Source organism: Vigna unguiculata, chromosome 5 (genome assembly GCF_037176805.1).
Source record: "Vigna unguiculata cultivar grain cowpea cultivar isolate G323 ecotype 2 chromosome 5, ASM3717680v1, whole genome shotgun sequence".
In the NCBI taxonomy this organism is placed as follows: Eukaryota; Viridiplantae; Streptophyta; class Magnoliopsida; order Fabales; family Fabaceae; genus Vigna; species Vigna unguiculata.
The window spans coordinates 11,842,046-11,863,518 of NC_140796.1; the positions used below are offsets into that span (position 1 = coordinate 11,842,046).

The following is a 21,473-nucleotide window of genomic DNA, read 5'->3' on the forward strand; positions in this document are numbered from 1 at the left end:
TTTAATAACAAACTATTTTTTCTTAGCGTAGTTCATTTTTATATACTTCTAGAATTATTTCAAACATCTGTTGAGTGTTTTATTTTGGTTCCTCCTTTAAAATTGATAATTAATTAGGTATTACATATTGATCACGAAGTAGGTCTATTACCTAACAAAAACTCGATGTAAAATGTCTACATCTTCACATAAATAATGTTGCTAGGCCTAACAAAATAGACATACATTGTAGAATTGTTGTGAACGATATTGAGATGTAATTTTTGTAAGAAAGGTTGAGATGTAATTTTTTTTCATGATTTTATTTTAATGAAAGGTTGAGATCCAATGTTTTTTATGATTGTTTTTTAATGAAAGGTTGAGATATAATTTTGAAGCACTATATATGAAAATGCATTGAAGTGTGGGCCTATGAAAGATAATGGCATTTTAACATTGTTCTTTACTACAATGATGTTACCATATTTAATTTTTCAGGCCTTCACCAATTACTTTAATAACTTAACTTCTGTATTTTGCCAAGAATTTTGACATATCACAAACCACATTGCATGTTAATTCAAGTATGAAGTTAAAATTATTTGATTTTGTATCTATTACTTTCTACAAATTCAATTTTTTTTAATTTTGTTATAAGTTTTATTATGAAATTTGTCATTATAGGTTAGTTGAAAGGAATATAGAAAAGCCATAAACTATTTTCATGAATTTAATTTATTAAATTAAAAACAACTATGCACTAAAAAATATAGATCGAATTACAAACTAGTATAATATTGTTTTCTGACAATAATCATTTAAAAAACAAGCCAACCAAAATATCTAACTAATTTATTATCTAAATAAAGTTTATGTGGATAATAAATAACCATTAAACTCATTAAATCATTGGTTGATAACAGCATAAGTTCTTCGAGAACAAACATTATTTTTATTGAACAGAGATTTAACAAAATACGGGTACGTCTAAATGCACCTCATTAAATCCAAAATGTACGGGTTCTATGAATGATGAAAATGGCATATATGTTTCTTTATTTGGTACCATAATTTAAATTTAAATAGAGGCCTTTTCACAATAAATCATAAAGGTGTTAATATTTTGAAATGACGTGAGAGGTATAAACTAAAAGCTCTGTTTTTTAAAGGAAAAAATTAGAAGTGATTTTATGTCATATATGTATAGTGCAAACAATTATTAGTATGAAAACAAAACAAAAATCAATTGTTAAGTCTATTAAGATATCTTTATTATGTCAACAACAGAAAAGAAACAGGAATAAGTTTCGAAGAAAGAGAAAAAGAAAAGGAAAAAAAAGAAGAAGAAGCAAATCCTCTTCTATAAAAAGAGGTGGTGAGTGTAATAGAAAAGACACTAGCAAGGAAGTGTAGAAATAGAAGTGTAGTATCGTAGTTGCAGTAACAGTGGAAGATGATGAATGATAATGTTGAAGTGAAGAGTGAAGAGGGTGATGAGAAGAAATGGGTTAATGATTCTTCAGTGGATCACAAAGGAAAGGTTCCTCTTCGAGCTTCAACTGGTTCTTGGAAAGCTGCTTTCTTCATTATTGGTAAGGATTTCATTTTCTGCTAAATTATTGCTTTCAATGCTTGCTATTCCACTTTCCACACTCTTCTTTCTGTTTTTCTTTATGCACCTTTTCGTTTAAGTCTCAGGAAACCTCCTTCTTCCTCCAACTTTGAATATTCCCTCAAACATTATAAAATGCACACAAAAATTGCAGCAGATTCATTTCTTATTAAAACTTTGCAGAAAAAGTTCCACAAATTATATATAAAAATTTTGGTAATATATAATATTGTTTTAATTAGACTTTTCATATAGTTTATGTTATACTAACCCTTAGTTTTTAAATATCAGTATAGAACAGAGACATTTACACTGAGTTGTTACTTTATTAGTTCATTCTATTGCCATAGGCTGAAAGTATATAAATAACTCAGAAAATCATACTAGAAATATAAGAGGGAACAAAATCAATATTCAGGAAAAGGAAAATCCAGAAAACTTAAAACTTGACCAAACCTAACCTAATTTTTTTTTTTTTAAATGATCACAAACACGTAATTTAGACATAATAACTTCATTTAACTTATGAATAATCTATTTATATTAGTGGTTAAAGTATAAACTTTTCATTAGTGTCTGCACGAACGTTATCTTCTTGGTAAATGAGAATAGTAAAAAGACTACTTAAAAGGAAAAAAGTTTTAAAAGGGAGACTCCGAATCCATTTATCATTAACTTGCGATGAAATATGAGGGACATCCTTAAGAAACAACTTTAAATCACTTTTTGCAATAATTCATTAATTCTATTTGACCTGGTTACAGTACTGATATATTTTAATATTTCTTATAAAAATTACAATAGTTTATAATTACTTATATATTATATGATTTCTAAATAGTTTACAAGGTTGTCTTTCAACTAGAAGATATGTTAAAAAATATGGATTATTAAATGGTCAAAAACATGTTTTAGGATACTAAAAATAACTCTCATAAGCTTTATATATAAATTACGTGTAGGTTACAACTCAAAGATTGAACAATACCTTAGAATACTGTGTTTCATAATCACGCACAAAAAGTTATGGAAGGTGTTTGTATGCGTGGCTTCTCTCATGTCGCATCTGAATGAAGAATTTACCTGACATAGTTGTTAAATAATTTCCTTATTCAGTTAAATAGTTTTTCATTTTGTGCTCAGTTATATGGGTTTTTTTTACACCCATAATAATAATAATAGAGTTTCAACTATTTAAAAAAATTAAAAAATGAGAGATAACTTATATAAAAATAAAATAGTCTTAATAAAAATTAATTTTTGTATTTCTAAAAGAAAAAACTAAAACTAAAAAATAATGAGAGGTAATGTCAAATAGATATATAAAAAAAAATTAGTGTGAAAAGTAACATTCTCTTAAGTTTTTCTTTGAAACTTTACAATATTATTAAAAAAAAATTACAAAAACAGTTGTAAGTCTTTTGTAGACTACAAAAACAAAATATAATAATAGATTCATATGTTGATTTTGTTATACTACTTGTTAGGTCTATAGATCTGGGTTTCATTGGAGAGATATAACACCAATGAGACCTGAGTCTAATCACATAAAACATTGACACCACTCTCAATTCAAAATCTAAATCCAATAGATTTATGGATCTTGATCTTTATATGATACTCAACTTTCTCATTTCTAGTCAATGTGAGACTTAAATTCATACTTGGATTACTAACAACCTTTATACATATGTATTCAAGTTGTTGAGTCTAATAATCTCTGGATAATTTTCAAAAGAATATTCCAAACATGTGATGCACTAATTGCCCACACATGCATATATGTATCATTATCACAAAATACATTCCCTGCAAAGGAGCAAATAATCTCATAAATAAGATTTGTCTCATCTAACTATAACATGCGTACACACATATCATCCCAAGAGGATAACTTTTCTTATTATCACTGATATAAGTAGAATGCATCAAAGGAGTTTCTGAAACGTTTATTCCATCACGATAGTCAAATCAAATCCAACTCGATAACAGAAGACTATATAGATGGTGGATAAGGTTCTCAAACCCGCATATATGCACGTCACTTTGAAATAACAAGCACTTATATATAGGCTTCAATTCTTACTTAGTAAGGAGATGAATTTAGTAAAAATAGATACATAAAACCAAGCCATTTGCATAATGATTCTGTGATGAGTTATGAAGGTAGTGATTACATGAAAATGTGGAGGCGTAAAATTATTGACCATAACCAAAAAAGAGAAGCAGCAGAAAAAGGAAGTGTTATGGTGAATTTCCCTTGTTGTTTATAGTTAGGTCAAAAACAGTACGACCATGAAAATCGGTGGATTCCCAGACCCACATGCCACTATCCACTGATAGATATATGTTATCCAAAGACCATGAAATTATGACGATAAACGATATCAACCACATAAACCCTAATGGTTTCTGTCACTAAGAATGTTGCTATTTAGTAGTGGTTCTTCTTTATAAGATGCTGACCCTGATTCAAATCAATTGTCAATGGTATTTAAAGGTTGAAAGTGTACGTGATTATTGTACATGGACCATTGCATGAGCAGAAACTTACATAGTGTATGGCGTGGCCGACCTTATATCCTATGCCACAAACTATTATATTTTCAGGATTTCACTTCAGAATAACCAAACTGTTCAGAACCCTCACCTTCCACTACTTTTCAAATTTCACATGGAGTACAAACTGCCACTCATACTTAGTTCTAGAAGACATTTATATTTCATAAATTGTTATTATTATTGCATAAATTAAGTATATATTCATATACTTAATGCATGTTTGTGTTTATTATATGAAAATGAGAATATCAAATCAGCAATATAAAATGGTTTAGATAACAAGAGGAATTAAAGTTATATATCAATTAAAAAGGTTATGCTAGTTCTCAAAGTATATATCAATTTGTATTAATTAAATATAATGAATTAAATGTGTTCCTCTTATTTGATATAAGAGTAGCTTTTCCTTTTAATTTGTCTCTTGCCTATAGGTTGGAGATTTCATATTAACTAGAGATAAGACAATTTCATAACATATAAGTGGATGTAAATATCATTTTATAAGCTGATTTTGTAAGGTTTAGTTAGGTTTAAAGTTTATTTCTTAACATGGTATGAGTTAGAGCCTATCCTATAAAAAATTGTTGTTTTTTGGTATATTGTTTCACTCACTATCGGACCACTCATTTAATGTTTAGTCTCATATTCAATATGTATATGTCTCAGTATTAGAATGTGTTGGAGATCTCATATCAACTAAAAATAAAGTGATTTCATAATATATAAATGTGTTTAAACATCATCTTAAAAACTGGTTTTATAAAATTGAGTGAGACTTAAAATTTAATTTCTAACACCATATGCATGAACTCCCTCCTAAAGCACAAGCACGTGTTCTAAAATAGATGCTGGTTTTTTTTTTTGGACAAATGGTACTTTTTAAGGTAGATTAGTAAACATAATACAAGAAACCTATATAGATGCAAGTAACTCAGAATAACCTTATACTAATAGAGTTTTTTATATTTTGTGGGACCTTTTTGTGTTCCTTTTCTTTTATAAAGTTTAGCAAAAACGGATTTTTTTTTATTAATAAGGGAAGTTGTTTTTTTTTCTTCTTGCAATTTAAAACCTCCCTTAATTCTCAGTGGTTGCATAGTACACCATCTGAATCAGGAGGAGACATACAATGGGTTAGAACCAACCACTAAACCTCCTTTCCTTTATAGTAACTCAGATATAGCTCCATTATTCAAAGCTTTAAGCCTTTATTTATTTATTATTAATAACATTAACTTTATTTTAGTAATAACAACAGTATATCCAAATTGTTTTTGGTGGGTTCCAATAATTAGCTACCTTGGAGAATATTGGTTCTGAAAGTGTATGGTAGCTTTCTTGTAGGGTTGCTTGTTTTTTAAATCTTTTTCTTTCTAATTCCTCATTTACAAAAAAACACTCATTCTGCCAACTCCAAATAGAGTAAGGCCTATCTCAACCTAAGGTCTAGGTTTGATATGCGCTGGTCGTGATCTTTAACATATATACTATAAAGTATGACAAAATATGGTTGATGTATTAATTGTAACCATAAAAATCTTGGGCATTTTCGCATCACTACTATGAACTTTTTTTTCGTTTTGTCATATTTATCAGAAGAACATCTGACACTAGTTTGTATAGTTTGTTAGGAATTCAAGTGTGAGTCTAAGTCCCACATTGATCAGAAATGAGAAAGTAGAGCACTATATAAGAATAAAGACCCATAAATCCATTATCTTAAGGTTTTGGATTGAGAGTGGTGTCAATGCCTTATGTGGTTGGGCTAGTGAAACCCCTTCCATGTAAAACCTAACATAGTTTGCATAATACTATAGCAAGCAAATGCGCTGTGGGACCCTTCAACTCCAAATATTGCCACTAGTGGAGTATTTTTTTTCTTTTTGTCTTGAATTTTCCTATGTAAGACTTTGACTAAACCCATGATTCTCTTTGCGTGCCGACAAAATACAAAGAATGGAATAGTACCTGTCAGATTTGGTGTCCAATTGACGTTTTCCAAGTACAATTAGGAATTAGTGGCTCAAGTAGTTTGTTCTCTGTCAAAGAGTTGATTGATCCACCTTTGTGATCTTTTCAATAATATCTTCCATACACACAAGAATCAAGCGTGTAACTAAAATCACTATCAATTTTGGGTATAAAAAATGGTAATGTTACTGATTGAACATACGATATTAAATTACAAGAAGCTGACAAATTTCTTCCATTTACCATTTACACAACAGATTCACTTTTCCTTGTTCTTGCTTAAAGGGGAACTCATAGGAAATATGAGGCTCGTGTTTCTCTTAGGTTCAATAGTGATCATGAGATTAGCATCTAAGATTTTATATTAGCTATTCAAATTCCTTACTAAGACTTATGATAATGTACTAACTACTTTCCAAAACTAATCTATTACTAAATCCCTTTAGATCTTCCCAATTAGAGTACCTGGAACATAAACATTAGCATGTGTTAATAAAAACAGTTATGATCCGATTTTGAAACAAGTTGTTTATGTTCATGAAGTGGCATTAACCTACCATACGATTTTGATTGGAACCTTGTTTTCAGCAATTGAGACCAGTGAGAGGTTGAGCTTCTTTGGAATAGCCACTAGTTTGGTCCTTTACCTCACAAAGGTTATGCATCAAGACCTCAAAACAGCAGCAAAAAATGTGAACTACTGGTCTGGTGTCACAACTTTGATGCCACTGTTTGGTGGATTCATAGCTGATTCATACATGGGTCGTTACAACACTGTTCTGGCATCAAGCATTTTCTATCTCATGGTAAGCTCATTCAATATTCAATTACAACTTACTGTTACAGACTACATTATTTTCTGTGTATGTATGTTCTAACTATAGACTCTTGTTCTTATGGATAAAAATAAATGAAATACAGGGTTTGATTCTCCTTACATTGTCTTGGTTCCTCCCAAGCTTAAAGCCATGTGATGACACAGACCTATGCACAAAACCAAGGAGAATTCATGAAGTGGTTTTCTTCCTGGCCATTTACTTGGTATCTTTTGGTACTGGAGGGCACAAACCCTCATTGGAGAGCTTTGGAGCTGACCAATTTGATGAGGATCATGATGAAGAAAGGAGGCAAAAAATGTCCTTTTTCAATTGGTGGAACTGTGCACTATGCACTGGACTTATTCTGGGAGTTACCCTCATTGTTTACATACAAGACAACATAAACTGGGGAGCTGCTGATATTATCTTCACGGTGATCATGGTTTTTTCACTGATCGTCTTCATATTAGGAAGGCCATTTTATCGTTATAGGGTACCTACTGGGAGTCCCTTGACTCCAATGTTGCAGGTTCTTGTTGCTTCCTTTTCCAAAAGAAAGCTTCCACACCCTTCCGATCCTGCTCAATTGTACGAGGTTCCAAAATCTATTGGCAACAACAAAAGATTTCTGTGTCACACTAACAAACTGAAGTAAGTATCGTGACTTGTTCTGTTCTCCTGAATGCAGCCAAAATATGTCACTTTCTTGACACTATGATACAGTGATCAATTTTGATGCACAGTCAAATAGTCAACTGATAAGTAACTACAAAATCAATGATCATATTATGCATAACAATAGTGTAACATAAGAATGTTCTAATTAATATGATTTGTTCTGCAACATAGAACAGACCTGATATGTTATGTTTTGTCCCATTTTATCCTGTACGCTAATTTATTTTATGTTAACACATGATTCGTTATTGATATAATTTGATTTCAGATTTCTTGACAAGGCAGCGATTCTTGTGAATGATGGTAGTTTCGGAGAGAAGCAGAGTCCATGGAATCTGGCAACGGTAACAAAGGTCGAAGAAGTGAAGCTTATTATCAACATGATTCCCATTTGGGTATCTACCATACCATTCGGCATATGTGTGGCACAAACTGCTACATTCTTCGTGAAACAAGGAACCACATTGAACAGAAAGATAGGTAACGGGTTTGAGATTCCTCCGGCTTCAATCTTCACAGTTTCTGCGTTGGGAATGGTAGTTTCTGTGGCGATATATGACAAGATTCTTGTGCCGGTGTTACGAAGAGTGACACAAAATGAGAGAGGAATCAACATTCTTCAGAGGATCGGTTTTGGAATGCTCTTCTGCATTGGTACAATGATAGTAGCAGCATTGGTGGAGAGAAAGAGGCTGGAAGCTGTTGAGAGGGATCCCTTGAAGGGTTCATTGACAATGAGTATCTTCTGGTTGGCACCACAGTTTCTGATCATTGGTTTTGGAGATGGATTTACTCTTGTGGGTTTGCAAGAGTACTTTTATGACCAAGTTCCTGACTCAATGAGAAGCCTAGGCATAGCATTTTACCTTAGTGTAATTGGTGCAGCAAGTTTCCTAAGTAGCGTGCTTATAACAGTGGTTGACCACATGACAGAGAAGAATGGGAAGAGTTGGTTTGGGAAGGATTTGAATAGTAGTCGATTGGACAAATTCTATTGGGTATTGGCAGCCATGAGCACACTTAACTTGTTCTTGTTTGCGTTTCTTGCAAGTCGATATTCCTACAAAAGGGTGCAAAAGGTAGCTGTGGCTGATTGCTATGAAGACAAAAGTGATTACGAGAGTGTGGAAACCAAGGTTTAGGGTTATTTTAGGTTTAATTACTAAGAATGTTGTAATCTACAACAAATATATTGTCACATCTCTTTGCAGCTTATATTTCTGCTTCTTACTGTTCTATGTTACTCTTCCATCCTTTGATGTCAAGACCCTGTAAATGCTGATGTAACTTCGTGAACAGTGCATTTTCGCATGATTTCTGAAACTCAGTCTTACATCTTAGGTTAATTTGGTACTCTTGGGTTAATTTAGGTTAATTTGGTACTCTTAGGTTAATTTAGGTTAATTTGGTACGATAATGATACTTTAATCCACTTTTTTTATTCACTTTTAATCTATCACTTTCATCATCCTTAGATCATCACATTATATCATTACAAAAAATTAAAATAAATAATTTAAGAATGATGAGAATGATGAATTAAAAGTGGATCAAAAAATGTGGGTTAAAATATCATTTTCCAATTTTGTAACAGGCATGCCACTCAAACTTCACTCTTTCTTTTTCTTTAAGTTAAAGGATAAAATTATATCTCTAATAGTTCAAGATTTCACCTTAACTATAAATGTAACTAAACTATAATACGTAATAAATAGACGTAAATTTCACATTACAAAATTAATTTTATGATATTAAATTGGAGTTGAAATTTATTTTATGGAATAATGTTAAGTTTATCAAATATTGAACTTATATCACTACACCCAAAAATAAAAAGAAAAGAAAAAGTCTTCAAATGGTTGGTTTTCTTACGAAAGAAGAGACTGAAAAATGGGAATGGTATCTTAGATTTTCAACAAGAATTTTCTATCTCTTTCCAATCCAAGTTAAAATTAACGGAAACTGAAACTGTCACATCAATGAATTGAGCTGAAGTTGTAGGCAGAGCTTCTAATTTGGGCTAGTTAAAGTGACCTATCACTAGTTTAACACATCTTTTGGGTTGGACCAGCAATTCATTTATAACGAAATTGGGTATCGCTATTTCCACTCTCCTCAGTTGCTATTTATACCTCCATCAATAAATAAAACGCTGCCATTGACCACCGCCGTGGGTTTTATTATGCTTTTTTTATTAAGGCCTAAAATGAAGAAAAAGAAAAACAGATAAGAGTAAATAAAGTTTATACAATTAAACCTCTATAATTATTGTTTGAAAAAAACTAATCAAAATAAATATCGAATACCACAGTTATCTAATACCTCCTCCAAATTAAATATATTAAGCTATTACAAATAAGGTAAATTCTTCCTCCACCTCCATAACTTTCTTCTTGCACTCTTATAATTTTTTTTTCATTTTACCCTTTTCAAATTATACAATCTAAAAAATATTTCTTTGAAAAAAATTATTTAGGGATTCAAAATCCAAAAGTCATTTAAAGATTACACAATTTGGAAGACGTTTTTCACTTCCCTATTATATAATCTGGAAAATCATTTTTTGACTACTAAATTTTGATAATTTTTTCTTATCACCTTAGGTGACATTTTCTAAGTGGTTTTCTATTTTTTTTTCATTCTCAATAATCAAAAACTACTTAGAAGATGACACATCATATTGTAAGAAAAAGTTATCAAAATTTAGTAGTCAAAATATAATTGTCCTATATAATCCGAAACTTTCTCTTTCTAAGAAAAAAAACTTTCAAATTGCATGTCATGTTTGACTTTCATATTGCACAATACGAAAGTCAAAAAAAAGCTTCTAAATTGTACAATTCAAAAAAAATAAATGAAAAAAAAATCTAAATGTGCAAGAACAAAATTAAGAAACTACCTACAAATAAAATGTTTTAGTCACAATAATAACTAATCCTAACGTATTGTGGGCTCAAAGCCCAACATCACTGTTAGCCGAAAGAAGTTTTGGTTTCTTTAAAAACAAAAATCATGTACATCTTCACTTGATTCAGCCATGTATCAAAAGTTTCATAAACAAAAAGTGTTGGTTGTTGCTACTTGCACCTTCATGTTTTCTTAGTACACCTCCATATTCTATGAAATATAAGTTACACCCTTAATGAGATAAATAGAAAAAGGAGTGTGTTTCATATTATTGAATTTGGTTTAGAGCAAAGGCGTGGTTTGGGTTTTGGTGGTGGCTAGTGGTATTGAGTGGTGGTTATTAATGATGGTAGAAGGTGGTTATGTATTCGGTGTGAAGTTTAAATTCTCTATTGGATTTTTTTGTGTTATTATATATTATGTTGGTGTTCTAATTTTTTTTAATATATTTTAAAACTTTAAAATAAGTGATCATTAATATATTTTGAAAGCACATCAGAAGAACAATATAGAAAAATACAGCAGAAAATCCAAATTCTTTGTTGTGGGTAAGTTGTTTCTTGTTTTTTTTTTAATTTAAGTTATGAATTGTGCAATCTATAAATCTTCTAAATTACACAATCTAGAATGATGAAGTGATATTTTTGTTTTGTATTATGAATTGTACAATCTGAAATGTAAAATTAATATTTTAAAATTTGAAATGTTAATGTTATATTTTAGATTGTACAATCCAGAATGTAAATTTTGGATTGTATAATTTGAAATGCAAATTTCTTTGATTCTTTCACATGCAAATCACTTTAGAGAGATGGAATATTGGACCAAAATATTTGATGAGGTAGAAAAGTTCTCAGACATGGAAGAGTTTAATATAATGATGTATGTGAAAAATAAAGATAAATTGGCTGGAGGAGATTGTCTTGTGCCTTTTACAATTGATGAGGTAAGTAAACTTTAATTCATTTGCGTTAAAAGATTCAAGATATGACATATATTTATGTTATAATGTATTTGTGTATATATTTGTGACGCAAGATAAGTTATTTTAGTCGGTGCGTAGTATGACCTTTGGAATTGGCTTTGTAATAGTCATTTTTAGGTCTAACATGAAAATGGATAATAAGGAAGGAAAACATATGTGTTGTTAGGTTGTGAAATGAGTGGTAAGTACATGAAAGACAAACAAGATTTGGAGGTCACTATAACTAACACAAGAAAATGTGATTGTCCCTTTATATTATGAGATAAACATGTTTGCAATGGATAAGATTGGGTTTTGCAGGTATTATGTGGCAATCATAACAACAAATTTTGATGATAGATTAGTTGGTCATCCCTATGCAAACAAATTGAAACCAAATGAGCATTCCATATTTATTGACATGGCCAAGAGTCTAGTGAAGTTGGCAAACATATTACTTAATTTAAAAGAGAACAATGAGGAAAATATGATAATAATCAAGCAAGTATACAACGTTTTATATGTATACAAGAGATCACAAAGAGGATCTAGAACTAAAATGCAATAATTAATGTTGTTGTTGGAAATGTGATAATTATATTCATTAAAGTAGGTTTAATGAGTCTTCACAATGGATTTTTTCGAGACGAACCCCAATTCACTAAAATTTCTAAATGTTTTCAACATTGTATTATTGATGGAAATACTAATAAACATATGTTACCTTTGCTTTATATTCACTAGAGTAGGTTTAATGAGTCTTCACAATGGATTTTTTTGGGACGAACCCCGATTCACTGAAATTTCTAAATGTTTTCAACATTGTATTATTGATGGAAATACTAATAAACATATGTTACCTTTGCTTGATACTATTGGTGTGATGTCCACATGATTAACTTTCTTGTTGCTTTTATGTTATTGAAACTAAATGAGAAAATAACTTCATTTGAACTCTTGAAAGACTTAGAGTTATTTTTTTATTTGAATGTATTTCCTCGAGTCGTTGTTATTTTCAGAGACCTTATTTTAATAAATGCAATGAAATTTCACATATTAATAAGAATGTTAAAGCAAAATGAAAAATATTAATAGATTATGTGGAGGCTTAGAACATTGATATGGATGCTTAAGGATTTGTTGTAGATTGTGTTGATTCAAATGCAATAGACAAATATATAAAATGCTTTGAAGTTGTTTGTTCATTATGACATTTTTTTAACACGTAAATGGTGTATGAGTAATTTCATACAAACAAAAAATTGTAAAGCTAAACAAAGAACAATCAGTAGGTCCTCTAGAGAATTCATCTTGCATATGAACTCCATCTTCACTTGCATCCTTCATACCATTCTCATTCTTCTAATGTTTGTCTTAGCTTTTTGCATATTATAAAACAATTATATCAATAAAATAATATTATTTCATAACTATCTTTTTACCAAATAAAAATCTATTTTTTTTCTTGCAAAATACATTCGAAAAAAATATTGTATTACAAATTAAGCAAGTACAATCCATGATGTATTTTCAGATTTAGAATCACATTACACAATTTGTAATGTATTATTTTCTTAAATATATTCTGAATGGCATAATTTAAAATAATTTTCAAAAAGTAAATATATTTCAGATTCCAGAATCCTTGATATATTTGAAAAACTTAAAAAATTCTGAATTCTAAAACACCCATTTTTGAACCACCATAACTAACATCAAATTGGAAGAAATTTTGAACACAAACCTCTTCAATCGGTTCGGAGATGCAACTCACTTCCTAGCAAGGAAAAAAACCGAATAATGTTTCTTGAAAGTTTCTCACAAAACGACGGAGGTCAATAAAAAAGAAAGGGTGCACCGGTGGTACAAAAGAAAAAGAAAAAGAATGAAGTGGGAGATATTTTAGGTGTTTTTCTTTTTAATTTTTTTCATTAAGAGTAAAACGATCATTTCAGCATGCCTATTGGGGTGCAGCAAGAAAACATGAATGTAGGAAGCAATGGTCCAAAGTCATTGTTTTGTATCTAACGTGACAATGTAAATCACATAAACAGAAAAGGCTAAAAAAACTCAACTAAAAAGGAAATTAAACTAGAACTATCTCATGTTACAGTGGTTAATTTTCTAACAAATAACTATAATCATTATGAATTTTTGTTCTGTAGAATGTCCAATAGTTGTACTCATCAATAATAATCAATTGATTCATATATTAGGTATTGTGCATGAGCTGGTGATCTTGCAATATAATGCTTTTCACGTAGTGACAAAGTGATATTGATGGTGAGAGAGAAAGATAACGTGTGAAAAAGAACTCATTATTAGTCTTACAGAGAAGATTGATACATGTGTTTACACATAGGACAAAGACTCCTTTATAAAGGAGAAAAGAAAAGCAACAGAAAAAACAAAATTAGTTTGAGGAGTTGTCGCTTGACTATAAGGATTTGTTGTTGATCGTGATAGTAGAATTATTAATGTCTTTCATATCAGTATTATTCAGAGACCCCCCCCCCCCCCCGCAAGCTGGCAGTAAATATTGAGTGCCCAGCTTGGAACATAAAGTGGAGAAAGTAGCAGGAGGTAAAGCTTTGGTTAGAATGTTAGCGAGTTGCATGTGGGTTTGAATGGGGAGAAGTTTGACGATACCCTATTGAATTTTATCTCTGATAGTGTGACAATCAATTTTTATATGTTTAGTACGTTCATGGAGAACTTGATTAGAGGCTATTTTGATTGCTGAAAGATTGTCACAATAGATGACAATAGGTTGAAGATGAGAGATGGACAGATCCTTCATGAGATTGGTCAACCACTAGATTTCACAGACAGTTTGAGCAAGAGCTCTATACTCAGCCTCATATGAGCTTTTGGAAATAGTGGACTGCTTCTTGGATCTCTAGCAGATGGAAGAATCTCCTAGATAGATGATATAACATGTGATAGAAATCACTGCAAGCAGCCTAGTCCGAGTCACTGTAAGCTTTGAGCTTGAAATCACTGTTAGCAGAAAGAAATAGGCCTTGTCCAGCAGTACATTTGAGATAACAAAGAATACGAGAAGCTGCTTGTTAATGTGCTTTAGTGGGTGCTAAAATATACTGACTCAAAGTGTTAACCGCATATGTAATATCGGGTCTAGTATTTGTTAGATAAATTAATTTACTTATAAGCTTTCTATAATGGGTTGGATTTTCAAGTTGTTCTCCCTCTATGGTTAATTTTGTAGAAAAGTTCATAGGTGTACTGATAGGAGATTATTCAAGCATACTCGTTTCATCTAACAGATCCAAAGTGTATTTCCTTTGAGATAAATGAATACCTTTACTATTTCTAGCAACCTCAAATCCAAGAAAGTAGGTTAAGTCCCCATTATTCTTTATTTTAAAGGCATTATCAAGCATTGTAGTAGTATCATGAATGGCATCTATATCATTTCCAGTTAATATAATATCATCAACATAGACAAGCAAAATGGTAATTTTATTATGAACATGCTTGACAAATAATGAATGATCAGCTGAGGTCTGTTTAAAATCATGCATGAGGAGAAAGGAAAAGAGCTTGACATACCATTGTCGGCTAGCTTGTTTTAATCCGTATAAAGATTTATTCAACAAGCAAACTTGATTTTCTCCTTTAATTTTCTTTCCCAGAGGTAATTGCATATATAGGACTTCATTTAAATCACCATGCAAGAAGGCATTATTTACATCTAGTTGTTTTAATTGCCAATTTTTCATAACAGCAACAAATAAAATAAACCTTACAGTGGTGAGCTTTGCAATAGGAGCAAAAGTGTCAAGATAGTCCATACCTTCCAATTGAGTGTACCCCTTTGCTACAATACGTGCTTTATGTCTTTCTATTGTACCATCATCTCTATGTTTGAGTTTAAAAACCCATTTGCAACCAAGTAGTGATGGTCTACGTATTATTGTGCTCTAGTGCAGAGATTTCTTCTTGCATGGCTTTCTGCCAGTTACTGTTAGAGGTTGCTTCTTTGTAAGTCTTTGGCTCATTGCTACTGTCAATGGTGAGAACAACCTGTTTGAAAGAGGGAGATAATCTAGAAAAAGAAATGAAGGATTCGATACGGTACTTGATATTTCTTTTGGACGAAGTAGGTGTCAAATTAACTTCATAGTCTTTTAGGTAGGTGGGGGCTTGTTTAACTCTATTGGATCTTCTAGGAGGATTAATATCAGTTTGGTTCTCATACTGATTGTCAGGAGGGGTAGCAATGACATTATTATGATCATTATTAGATTGACTATCAAAAGGAGCATCAGAAACAGTATTATCATTGTGAGAAATGAATTCATCATTATCAAAATCTTGACTAGGAAAGATATCTTCATAGAAAATTACATTTCGAGATATCTTAACATCATGATTTTTAATATCATACACAACATACCCTTTAATATTGCAAGGAAAGCCAAGAAAAATGCTAACTCTAGCACGATGGTCAAATTTGGTCCTATTAGGAGAAAGGGTACTACTATAGCATAAGCATCCAAAAACCTTTAATTGGTTAAAATCATAAGTTATATTATAAAGCTTTTCGTATGGAGAAGTATTTTGAAGAAAAGGCATAGGCATATGATTAATCAAAAAATTTGCGTGCATGAGGGCATAAGTCCAGAATTCATTTGAGAATAAAGCTCTAGTAACATTCAAAAGATGCTAATGTTTTCTCTCAGCAATCCCATTTTGCTTAGGGGTTTCATTACAAGTAGTTTGGTGGACTATACCTTTTGAGTTAAAATAATCTGTCATGGTGAACTCACGACCATTATCACTTCTAATGGTTTTAACTTTAACATCAAAATGAGTTTCAACATAGTTGATAAAACTGAGAAGGTGTTTTCTAGTTTCAGACTTGTTTTGCATGATGTAAACCCGTGTAAATCTACTATGATTGTTGATAATGTAGACTTTTACCATTATCTTGGCTATCTTTTGCTAACAAAATCAACTCCTTTTGAGTTTTTAACCCACTTAATCCTCACTTTTACTTTGGTTTTGTGAATAAATACAATATGGGTTACATAGATCTAATTATACCACTAATCTCCATTTTTGTGTCCAATTTAATGATAGGAAGCTTTTATCTCAAGTCAAAGAAGTTGTCAACCAGAGAAGAAAGAAGAAAAAAGCCGAAATTGAAGATATGAATATAGAAGAATTCAAGGCTGAGCGCCAGAAATCAAGGTTGAGCCTCATTCCTCTCGCATTTCCAGCGCTCAATGCCAGAATTCAAGGCTGAGCGCTGATTGGCTCGAATTTTTTGGACGCTGAGCGGTGCGGGGACGACGTTGAGCGGCACCTGTGCGGATGTGGCAAAATTTAACCTATTTCTTCTGGATTCTTGAGGGGAAACCATCTTTGGCAGTGGGAGGCGCAAGAAAACTCATTTTGGAGAACTTGGAGGTGTGCTAGGGCTTGTAGGAACAGCTCCATCATCCTCTTTGTATCTCTTTCTCTTCTATTTCTTCCATTTGTAAGCTTGAGCTCTCCATGACAATGGAGAGCTAAACCCATTTTTGTTGGGGTTAGATGTAGCCACCGCACTCTTATGTAATTGCAATGCTTTGAAGATATAAATGCCTCTTTCATTGAATGCTAGTCTTTTGTTTTTTTTTCACTTAATGCTTGCATTGATTTAGCCATCCATTGCATGATTTTGGGTTCATTGGGTGTGGAAATATCTTTTGAAACCTTGATTTGGAACAAGAAAACTCAATGGAGCTTCTACCTAGGAATGGGGCTTGACCCATTGGTTGCCTTAAACCCTAGTGCATAAAGTAAAGTTGCTTATTAAGAGTTCAAGGAATTGACTCTTAATAAGAAAATTTAGGCTCAATCCATTAAGGAATTAGGGTTTGAGTAAAATTGTGGGTTGGCATTAGCATATTAATGTAGAGGATGTCAAATTGTAGTTGCATGAGAGCATAGTTGGTGAATTCTAACCCCGACAATACCAATTCATATCATTTCTAATCTTTTCCATTCACTAAGTGCCTTTAACTTCCAAAGTTCAATTTTAATTATTTATGCAAAATTTAATTTCGTACATGAAACTCAAAATATGGATTCATTCTTTAGTTTAAAGTAGTCACTAATTACACAATTATTTAGTATACACGAGTCTCTTGAAAAACGATATCTCGGTCTTACCGGTTACTACTTGCGCGACTTGGTACACTTGCCAAAGTCTTAACAATCGTCTACAACAGTAAGGAAATATCTACGACCATGCAAAGAAGAAACAGGAGAGGGTCCCCATATATCAACATGAATAATATCAAAAATCTTAAGAGCATGAGAATCACTATTAGGAAAAGACAGTTTCTTCTGTTTGGCCATATAACAGGCTTTACAATGGTCTTTTCTAAGATGAATACAAGAATAATTTTGTTTTAAAAGCTCTAATCTTTTATCAGAAACATGTCCAAGCCTATTGTGCCACAAATTAATATAGTTCACAAAACGATCAGGAATGGTGAAAACGTATAGACCAGCATGTTGGTTAATTGAACCAATCCTCCTGCCTGTTTTCTGATTCTGGATGAAACAACCATTGTTAGAGAAAACAACTTGGATGTCTGAATGCAAAATAAGCTTAGAAATAGAAAGGTGATTATATTTGAAATTAGGAATATATAAGGCATCTGTCAAGATAATTTCATCACAAATTTGTACAGATCCCTTATGAGTGGCTTTAGTTTTAAAACCATTAGGATGTTTAACCATAATATTATTAATCTTTTCATAGGAAGAGATATTTTTAAAAGACATGGTGACATGATCGATGGCTCTCGAATCCAGTATCCATGTAATAACATTATGAGATTGAAAAGAATTAATACTTGAAACAACATTACCTTGTTTGTTAGCATCCGAAGAGATAATGCTAATTTGACTAACTTGAGATTCAACATGATCAACATTCTGATTTATCAGAGCCATGAGGGCTTGATATTGCTTTTGAGTTAGACGCATTTCTTTATCAGTGCCATCATCCTTGGCTTCAGAACCCTTGCTCTTCCCATTATACATTTTATGTCCAGAGGAAACCCATGCTTCTTGTAGCAAATTTCCACTGTATGACCATTCTTGCCACAATAAATGCACACTTTTCTATTCCCACTATTCTTGCTAGGAAAGCCATTCTTTTTAAAACAAACATTGTCAGTATGCCCCGAATTTCCACAGTAAGAACAATTAACAATATTTATAGCAACTATAACATTAGATTTAGAATGATTAAAGAAATTGTGTCCAACGAATTGTCTTTCTTGTTGAACAACGTATGAAAATATTATAAATATAGGAGGGATATGACCCATCAAGAGGACATGCGACTTTATGTTAGCATATTGTTCATTTAATCCTCTAAAAAATTGCATTGCTCTGTCCTCAGTCTTTCTTTGAGAAATTATTAAAGATACCTGACAAGAACACTTAACCTCACAGCTACATGCAAGATCTGGTCGAAAGCTTTCCAATTCATCCCACGAGACTCGCAACTTGGTGAAGAATTCATTTACCGTGCTATCCCCTTGTTTAAGAGAAGTTGTCTCCATTTGCAACTCAAAGATTCTTAATAAATCTCCTTGAAAGAATCTGGATCGTAAGTCATTCCAGATGTCTTGAGCTCTATCCATCCATAGAATACTCTGGCGGATATGTGGTGAAATTGAGTGGATAATCCACGAGACTACCATGTTATTGCAGCTCTTCCAAGCATTGTGTGAAGGATCAGTCTTTGTATGTTCTTCAACCAAACCATCCACAAATTGAGCTTTGTTTTTCGCGCTCAAGGTTGTAATCATGGATTTACACCATGAGTGATAATTGGTTGAATCCAACACGGGGGAGACAAGGGCTGTTGCAGGGTTTTCACTAGGATGCAAATACAAGAAACTGTCACTATCACTAGACAAAGAAACGTTAGATGAAGAAGGAAATGAAATGTTAGATGACGATGTATTGCTTTCTATAGCCATGTCAAGATTGAGAAAAGAAAGAAAAAGAAAGAAGGAAAGAAAGAAAGAAGAAGGAAAAGAAAAACAGAGTATCAGGCGCAACAGAGCTCTTCAGTTGAAGAGCTCTGATACCATATTAGGTATCGTGCATGAGCTGTTGATCTTGCAGTATAATGCTTTCCATGTAGTGACAAAGTGATATTGATGGTGAGAGAGAAAGATAACGTGTGAAAAGGAACTCATATTATTAGTCTGATAGAGAAGATTGATATTTGTGTTTACACATAGGACAAAGACTCCTTTATAAAGGAGAAAAGAAAAGCAACAGAAAAAACAAAATTAGTTTGAGGAGTTGCCGCTTGACTGTGAGAATTCGTTGATCGTGATAGCAGAATTATTAATGTCTTTCATATCAGTATTATTCTGAGATATTCATATTCACAAAAATTAAAAATTAAGAATCGGAAAATAGGAAAAAATGCACCCGATTGAAAAAAAATAATAATACATGTGTGGGGAACTTACCTTCGTTAATGTAGATTAAAAAAATAATTGCTTGTTGAAATCAAGATATCAAAAGATTCTATATTTTTTAACATTTATTTTCCCTAACCTACAAATATTTCCAGGACGTTCTCAAATGGGTAAAAAAACATAGTTAATAAATTATTAATAATTGCTTTCATATTAAAAAAATCTTTTATTCGTGAATCATAAGAGACTTTTTGAGTGCAAAACCCTTAATCTTAGTTACGAGAAGACATCTCCAAGTTATGTTGCCCAGTTACGGAAATGGATACGATATGGATACGGACATAAAAATATGATTAAATTGAAAAATATAGGACATGAGATACGGCGTGTATATATATGTTAAGTTTGAAATTGTCAACTAACACAAAAATGAATTTAATCTATTTATCTAATATCTAATATGCAAAAAGTAGTGATAATGTAATATTTGTTCCTTATTTTAATCGTCAAAATCATGTCAAAGATAAAAAGATATCTTTCAAATTGGATATAATATGTCTTATAAGTATCGTACGAGTGTCGATATCCTATATGTATCGGGACACGCTATTTATGAAAAGTGTCGGAGCATGATAGTTTACAAGTATTGCAGTCGGCGAACATTATGCTGATAACACCAAAGGAAAATGTCTCCAGTCACTTTCATCGACTTTAATTTCAAAACCATAGATCCACTACGAAATAATAGGATATATAATAATCATGGTAGAAGTATTAAGCTTTATTGTAAAGAAGCTTAATCCACATCCCGTATCGAAAAATATTCAAATACATGCAAAACTGTTTAATATTTAACTCTTTTTTTGGGAGAGAATTAGCTATATTGACCTGGACTCAAAATTTAGGAAGGAAACAAATACAAGTGTTATTTTTACCCGTCCACTTGTATAATGACTACATACTAGTAGAACCAAGAGACACTTTTTTTTTTTTTCTATTAGTGAAATTAGGACAAAACATAAAATTAGGATCATCTACATACCTACCCATCTGTTAAAGAAGAAGAAGAAGAAATATCTGATAGTAATAAATAGAACTTATCATAAAAGAAAAAAAAATAGTTATACAATATTATTTCCATTTTTATAATAACAGTTCGGTATAAAATATGGTATTATTTTTATAATTTTGACACCGTTTTTAATTTTTACTTCCATTGACACCAGATTTAATAATAAAAGATTATATTAACGTTATAAAAATAAATAAAAATAAAATATTATCATAAAATAATAGATTTTTTAAGTGTTAAAAAGAAAGTTGGCAGTGTAAAAATACCACTGCCAAAAAAGAAATATAAGCAGGATGTGGGTTTTGCGGTTAGAAAGCATTTTTTTATTGTTTAATCATCTACATACCCTCAATTAAAAAATAATTTAAAGAAAAAGAGATGAAACAGGAGTCCATTTTGGTGAATAGAGGCATTTAAGGGCTGTGATGCAGAAGGGGATGAG

At 31.5% G+C, this 21,473-nt stretch overlaps 1 protein-coding gene and 1 pseudogene across 1 annotated transcript; one reads left to right on the forward strand and one right to left on the reverse strand.

The window, feature by feature from the left end:
- Positions 1-1,293: 1,293 nt before the first annotated feature.
- On the forward strand, positions 1,294-8,943 carry LOC114183478 (protein NRT1/ PTR FAMILY 5.6-like). Its single transcript, XM_028070506.2, has 4 exons — positions 1,294-1,571; positions 6,713-6,930; positions 7,046-7,593; positions 7,889-8,943. The coding sequence occupies exons 1-4, from the start codon at positions 1,433-1,435 to the stop codon at positions 8,760-8,762; spliced, it is 1,779 nt and encodes a 592-aa protein (XP_027926307.1). The 5' UTR covers positions 1,294-1,432; the 3' UTR covers positions 8,763-8,943.
- A 6,475-nt stretch (positions 8,944-15,418) lies between these two features.
- LOC146886078 (uncharacterized) lies at positions 15,419-19,506 on the reverse strand (annotated as a pseudogene).
- Positions 19,507-21,473: the final 1,967 nt, after the last annotated feature.

Excerpts from the sequence above, each read along its gene's own strand:
- LOC114183478 (XM_028070506.2), top strand. The coding sequence starts at position 1,433 with ATGATGAATGATAATGTTGAAGTGAAGAGTGAAGAGGGTGATGAGAAG. Across the intron at positions 1,572-6,712 it reads AGCTGCTTTCTTCATTATTG|CAATTGAGACCAGTGAGAGG; the intron begins GTAAGGATTTCA and ends CCTTGTTTTCAG. Across the intron at positions 6,931-7,045 it reads CAAGCATTTTCTATCTCATG|GGTTTGATTCTCCTTACATT; the intron begins GTAAGCTCATTC and ends AATGAAATACAG.